Source organism: Trachymyrmex cornetzi, unplaced genomic scaffold (genome assembly GCF_001594075.2).
Source record: "Trachymyrmex cornetzi isolate Tcor2-1 unplaced genomic scaffold, Tcor1.1 scaffold956, whole genome shotgun sequence".
In the NCBI taxonomy this organism is placed as follows: domain Eukaryota; kingdom Metazoa; phylum Arthropoda; class Insecta; order Hymenoptera; family Formicidae; genus Trachymyrmex; species Trachymyrmex cornetzi.
In genome coordinates, this window is record NW_017300307.1 from 124,875 (window position 1) to 132,012 (window position 7,138).

General features: G+C 49.0%; 3 protein-coding genes across 3 annotated transcripts; all 3 read left to right on the forward strand.

Annotated features, from left to right (window-relative positions):
• The first annotated feature begins 647 nt into the window (after positions 1–647).
• Positions 648–2,132, forward strand: LOC108769820 (uncharacterized). Its single transcript, XM_018521029.1, has one exon. It carries the CDS (start codon positions 648–650, stop codon positions 2,130–2,132), a length of 1,485 nt encoding a protein of 494 aa, XP_018376531.1.
• A 1,155-nt stretch (positions 2,133–3,287) lies between these two features.
• On the forward strand, positions 3,288–4,115 carry LOC108769821 (uncharacterized). Its single transcript, XM_018521030.1, has one exon. It carries the CDS (start codon positions 3,288–3,290, stop codon positions 4,113–4,115), a length of 828 nt encoding a protein of 275 aa, XP_018376532.1.
• Positions 4,116–4,756: 641 nt separating this feature from the next.
• Positions 4,757–5,833, forward strand: LOC108769822 (uncharacterized). Its single transcript, XM_018521031.1, has 3 exons — positions 4,757–5,286; positions 5,425–5,515; positions 5,612–5,833. The coding sequence occupies exons 1-3, from the start codon at positions 4,757–4,759 to the stop codon at positions 5,831–5,833; spliced, it is 843 nt and encodes a 280-aa protein (XP_018376533.1).
• Positions 5,834–7,138: the final 1,305 nt, after the last annotated feature.

Genomic DNA, 7,138 nt, shown 5'->3' on the forward strand with positions numbered 1-7,138 from the left:
AGCGGCCATCAGGCAATAAAGTTTTATTTTTGTGAGATCCATAGCACAAATTCATTCGGGAGAATCCAGTTCCCGGCCTACGTAAGGCAATCATCGAGAACACATTATCCACAATAAATCCTAAATAAGAGGGACACGTGTCCTTCGAGCACGCTTCCCGAAGCAGTGAATACTGGGGAAACGCGTGTGGCACATGCCGCCATTGTCATTGTCAAGACGACGCATGCCAGAATCCTCAACATTTTGGTCCTTCGAGCCGGATTTTACAACGCTCACGTTGCTGCCGCCCACAGGGCATTCGAGACCAGCCTTTTGGAAATACATAACCTCCTCGACCACCAGGAAGCGAGGACCGCTGTTACAATCTCTCCGTCAATCGGGAGGATTTCGAGCATCTACGACGCCCAGCTCATCCAGTCAATCAGCTTAACGCAACCAGCCTATCCGGGAATCGGCCTACATACAGGATCCCGTGACGTTCGCGTGGTTACCTACGACGCCCTCGTCCCCCAGGATTAACGACGTCGGCACGGCTTTAGCGCGCCTTGTCGTGCGATTACACTTCTGCATTCGAGTGTAAGGGCAGCTATTTCACGAGCGGTGCCAATCATTTCTTTATTGTATCGTTTCTCTATATCGCGTCAGTCATGGCAAATGATGACGAGGACGTGGCCGTGCTCAAACGCCGACGCGGAATAATACTCGGTTCCTGCACGCGAATACGAACATTCGCGGATTCAGCCGGGCCCGTTACGCCGTCCGTGGCAGCGCAACTCGAGGAACGCCGTTCCAAGCTCGAGAGTTATTGGTCGGAATACGACAGCGTGCAAACAAAAATAGAATTGCGCGACGAAAGCGAAGCGAATAATCGAGTAACGTTTGAGGACGCCTATTTCTCGTTGTCCGCCAGGTTACGCGAAATGCTTTCCATTACAGCGCTGCCGCGTGCCGCTGCCTCCCCCTCACCGTCGACTTCGAGTGCCACAGTCACAGAACATTTCAATCACATTAAGCTCCCCAAGCTTGACTTGCCGAAATTTTCCGGAAAATATGACGAATGGTTTCCGTTCTTCGACACGTTCAAATCTCTAATACATGCAAATGCCGCGTTGAGCGATATTCAAAGACTACAATACTTAAGGGCCTCTCTCACCGGAGATGCGGCCAAGTTAATCATTGCGTTAGAAATTTCTAGCGCGAATTATGAGGTAGCCTGGAATCCGCTAAAGGAACGCTACGACAATAAACGTGCCATCGTGCACAGTCACGTAAAGGCTATTATGGAATTGCCATCCATGGCAAAGGAAAAAAATATCGCCAAACTACGTCAAATCGCGGACGGCGCCACCAGGCATCTTCACGCTCTTCAAGCTCTAAAACGTCCCACCGCGCATTGGGACGATCTATTAATTTACATCTTAAGCAATAAACTCGACACGCTTACATCGCGTGAGTGGCAATTGTCGCTGACGGGCTCCGAGCTGCCTACCTTGAAACAATTTATAGAATTCTTAGCCCATCGATGTCAAACGCTCGAAACAAGCAGTAAATCTCCCGCGGTTTCTTCAAAGGGCGCAGGCGCGCGAGCCCAGTCACAATCTAGTGCGAGGCAGCAATCCTGCGTCGCGGCCGTAAGGACAAAGTGTAGCTTTTGTAAAGGAAGCCATCTCATTTATCATTGTCAAAACTTTCTAGCGTTGCCCGTTCCGCAGAGAATCACGGAAATTCGGAAACGCAAGGCTTGCGCAAACTGCTTACGATCGACTGACCACGTCTCAAATAAGTGCCCCTCAGGCAACTGTAAACTCTGTAAATCAAAACATAATACGCTATTGCACCTTGCCGCCGCCATGCCGGCCAAGCCCGACGGCTCAGAGGTGCACGACCGCGCTACGGGGGAGCTGTCACCGGCCAGTTCTCCTGCCGCTCTTGTCACGAACAACACCACTGCTCCCGCTCGCGATTGCATTATGCTATCAACAGCTGTGGTGTGGGCGTGCGACAGTTGGGGCTCTCGCAAATCGTGCCGCGTGTTGTTGGACGCGGGATCCCAGGCTAACTTTGTTTCGCGGCGGCTTATAGAAGCCTCGGCCTTGAGACGCGTCCTTCTGACGTTGCCATCTCGGGGATAAACAAAACTGCCACGAGATCGTTTCAGGCTTCCAAGGTGCGTTTGCAATCGCGCACCAATTCGTTCGGTGTTTCCTTGGATTGCATCGTTACCGAACACATCACCGAAAGGCTACCGGCTTACACGCTCAAAAGAAGCGCCTTCGAGATTCCCTAGAATCTCGAACTCGCTGACCCGCAATTCCACGTGTCATCAGATATTGACGTGTTAATTGGCGCGGAGCACTTTTGGGATTTGCTTTGTGTTGGGCAGATCAGAGCGACTCCTTCGCACCCGACCCTACATAAGACGCGTTTCGGATGGGTTTTAGCCGGGCGTTCACACGCTCCACCAGGCCCAACGAGAAAGGTGCGCTCCTTGCATGCTATAATCTTCAACGCGCAGTTGCATAATCAACTATCGCGTTTTTGGGATATCGAAGACGTCGGTGAAGTCACGGACAATTATTCGGACGAGGAAGCTCGCTGCGAACAGCACTCCTTGCAAAACTTTTCGCGAACTGACTAAGGCAGATTCATTGTCAAGCTTCCTTTCAAGAAGCCCGGTCCCATTACCTTCGCCGATTCTAAAAATGTCTCATTGAAACGTTTCCGCGCCATTGAAAAGCGGCTTGACCGCGATCCCGATTTAAAGCTACGATATTCACAATTCATGGACGAATACCGTGAGCTAGGTCACATGAAACTAATCGACGGGAAATCGGGCGAGGATTCGGGATCCTTCTACCTTCCCCACCATTGTGTAATTAAACCCTCTCACGGATCCAGTAAATTGAGGGTTGTCTTCGATGCGTCAGCCAAGGATTCCTCCGGTTTTTCATTAAACGACGCGCTCATGGTCGGCCCGACTATTCAGCAGAACTTATTCTCTATCTTGCTGCGATTTCGCACATTCCTCTTTGCCCTCGCCGCCGACATCGTTAAAATGTACCGGCAGGTCTCCATGCACACATCACAATCTCGTTACCAACGCATTCTTTGGAGAAATGACCCCGCGTCTGACGTCGCGACATACGAGCTCCTCACGGTGACGTACGGCACCGCCTCCTTCCGCCTCCTTCTTAGCCACGCGATGCCTTAAGTGGCTAGCCGAGAATTATGCCAATGAATTTCCTATCGGTTCCGCGTGCGTCGGGCAGGATTTTTATGTCGATGACATGCTCGCAGGAGCCGACACTTTCGACGATGCAATAACCATTCGCGACGAGACGATAAGGGTCTTGCGGTTAGGCGCATTTGAATTAGGTAAATGGGCATCTAGCTACCCCGACCTGTTGACGGGTATCAAGAATCAGCATGACAGTCCCGTCGCAATCGACAACGGTCCAGAAATGTCTGTATTGGGCATCCATTGGAATCAGTTTCAGGATACGTTCCATTTCACTTACGAAGTCGATCACGGCTCTTCAGTCGTTTCCAAGCGCACTATACTGTCTGAGATCTCTAGGCTCTTTGATCCCCTGGGATTGCTGGGTCCCGTGATCGTTCAGGCCAAGTTAATTCTGCAGGAACTCTGGCAACTGGGCATCCATTGGGATGAGTCGGTTCCACAGGAGCTTTACTCGCGGTGGCTTAAACTCAAATCGCAATTAGTTAACGTCAACAAAATCTCTATCCCGCGCTGCGTTAAGTATGTTGCGGACTCCCGTTCAATACAACTGCACGGGTTCTCCGACGCCAGCCAGCAGGCTTACGGAGCGTGCATTTACCTGCGATCCGAAGTCGGAAACAACGCTTATCGCGTCGAGCTTCTATGCTCGAAGTCTCGCGTCGCGCCTCTCAAGACGCTATCTCTACCGCGCCTCGAACTTTCGGCGGCATTATTTGTGGCCAGATTGATCAAGAAAATTGGGTCGTTGTTCAACTCGACCGGCATGCGAATATTTTTATGGACAGACTCCACGATAGTCCTAAACTGGATATTTCTCCGTCGCGAAGATGGTCGGTATTTGTCTCCCACCGAGTCGGGGAAATTCAAAACATAACCAATCCTAGCGACTGGCGCCACGTCAAGTCATCCGATAACCCGGCCGATGCCTTATTGCGCGGCCTCGACCCGCAAGAGCTGACAATGCCCTCCATATGGTGGCACGGCCCCACTTTCCTGTCAGCCAACAGTCACGATTGGCCCAGCTCTGACTTCGCGCGGTCAATGGAAAATCTTCCTGAACAGAGGAAATGTTACGCGGCCGTCTTTGACTCCGATCATTCCATCGTAGATGAATTGCTAAGCAAGCAGTCAAGCCTTAACAAGGCATGCCGTATTCTCGCATACTGTTTTAGATTTTTCAGGTCTCGCCGACCTGACAAACCTACGGCCTTTGTGTCCCATCAAGAGATATCCAGAGTGCTGGAAGCCATGTGCAAATCCTCTCAGCTCCAGGGCTTCCCTGAGGAGCACAAGGCATTGTGCAAAGGACGTCCCCTTAGCACATCGAGCAGCATACTGTCTCTATCTCCATTCATGTCTGAGGACGGGTTAATGCGGGTAGGAGGCTGACTGGGTAACTCAAATCTAGAATTCAACGCTCGTCATCCTGTTTTAATGCCGCGGAATCACATACTGACCCAGCGCATAATCGAGCGAGAACACGTGCAAAACGCCCACGCTGGTGTACAGGCCACCATGGCGGCGGTAAGACAACGTTTTTGGCCGGTATCTTTACGCTCAGCGGCACGAAAAATAATAAATGGGTGCATACCGTGCTTCAAAGCCAAACCTACTCATTCCGAGGCGATCATGGGGTCCTTGCCTGCAGGACGCGTAACCGCTTCCAAACCCTTCGACCATTGCGGTGTTGCTTACGCCGGTCCGTTCACAATGCGCGAATCCAAACGGCGCAACGCCCGCGCGCACAAAGCATACCTGTCGCTTTTCGTGTGCTTCGCCACTAAAAGCGTACACCTCGAGCTCGTCAGCAACCTCACATCGGAATCTTTCATAGCCGCGTTTAAGCGATTCATATGGCGTAGAGGAAAACCTGTTTGTATGTATTCGGACAACGGAACCACGTTCATCGGGGCTCAAGCACAGCTCAAGGAGTTTGTCAATTTCCTACGCGACGATCAAACTCAATCAGACATAGTTCAGTTTTTACGCGAACAAGAGACCACGTGGAAATTCATCCCACCTAATGCACCTCATTTCGGCGGCCTGTGAGAGGCCGCTGTTAAATCCGCGAAGCGTCATCTTTGCAAAATCGCCGGAAAGACCCTGTTAACTTATGAGGAATTACAAACGTTATTTTGCGAGATTAAGGCAGTTCTAAACTCGCGCCCAATTACTCCTTTAAGCGAAGATCCCAACGATCTGATTTGCTTGACCCCGGGTCATTTCTTAATTGGCACCCCTCTCAATAGTTTCCCTTGCCACGATCTAACCAATGTAAGCGATAACAGACTTGTGCTCTGGCAGTGCGTCGAGCAGGCTAGACAACATTTTTGGCGCAGGTGGAGCCTAGAGTACCTGCATACGTTATAGGAGCGATTCAAGTGGAAGACCAATAAGGGGAACCAGTTAAAACCCAATCAGATGGTGCTACTAAAGCAGCAGGGCCTGGCGCCTCTCCAATGGTTACTCGGCCGAGTCGCGGAAGTCCATCCAGGATCCGACGGTGTGGTGCGAGCCGCCACAATTCGTACGGCGAAGGGTTTGCTTACCAGGCCATTGTCGAAAATCGCCGTTTTACCAGTTGATACGTAACCCATTCACCGGCTTCACACGTACCAATGTAATGTTGCGTCCTTACCTTCTCATTTTGTTAATCCGCTTAAATGTCTCTATACCGATTTTATCCGGAGAAGCCTTTGTACTTTTGTTTCCTTTAGATACGTAATGCATACACCCGTATCATATGAACCTAATGTAAGATTGAGCCTATACATTCCTATTTTTATTTTTATTTTTTGCGTTCACAGTATGGCCTTTAATTCACTTAAACGTTTCCTTGCGATCACGCACCTGAGCCAGGTTTCAAAAAGGCCAAATATCCGAGTCAGCTCAGGAATTATTTTTCGTTTCAACGAACTAGTTTATATCCAGAGTTCAAGTTTACCCCGTATTTTATACACGAATAGCGCTTTGAAAATATGTCCTTTCAACGGGGGCGGCGTATGTTTAATATTAATTCAGCACTTTGCGCCTTTCAAATTTCGCGGTATGTCACAGCGATTCGCCTGCGCCCATTCGGTCATCTGCGCGACGCTTCGGCAGCGTTCGGCTCCTCAATCCAAGCAATATCGCGCCGGCCTGGAAGCCGGGTCCTCTCGGGAGAAAAACTGTCTGTACAACGTGAGCGGCCATCAGGCAATAAAGTTTTATTTTTGTGAGATCCATAGCACAAATTCATTCGGGAGAATCCAGTTCCCGGCCTACGTAAGGCAATCATCGAGCACACATTATCTACAATAAATCCTAAATAAGAGGGACACGTGTCCTTCGAGCACGCTTCCCGAAGCAGTGAATACTGGGGAAACGCGTGTGGCACATGCCGCCATTGTCATTGTCAAGACGACGCATGCCAGAATCCTCAACAACATGAAAGTTCATCTGGACGTAAAATTTTGCGCTCTTTCAAAATCCGGGATCAAAAATATGGGTTTCTATTTGAAAATTGAAAGTAGACCTTCAAATAACCCTGAAAATGAATATCAAGGTCATTGTCAAGGTCATAGTTCAATCAGCCCCTTCATATCCAACAATTTTTGTTTTAAATATTTTTTTATTTCATCGCGATGTTTCGAGTTATTTGGCTGTCTAAGTTAAAATGGGTCACCCTGTATATATACATATACATATAAATATATACATATAAATAAATAAATAAATAAATAAATAAGTAAATATACATATATAGATTACGTCGCTGTCCGCGATTATTTGTTTATTTCCTTCCTTCTTCATGGTATCGTATTACACGCGCGTCATCGCGCTCGACAAATCGCGCTCTTATTATCGCGAGCAGTGCGAATAATTATACGATATATATAAAATAAAATATAATATAAT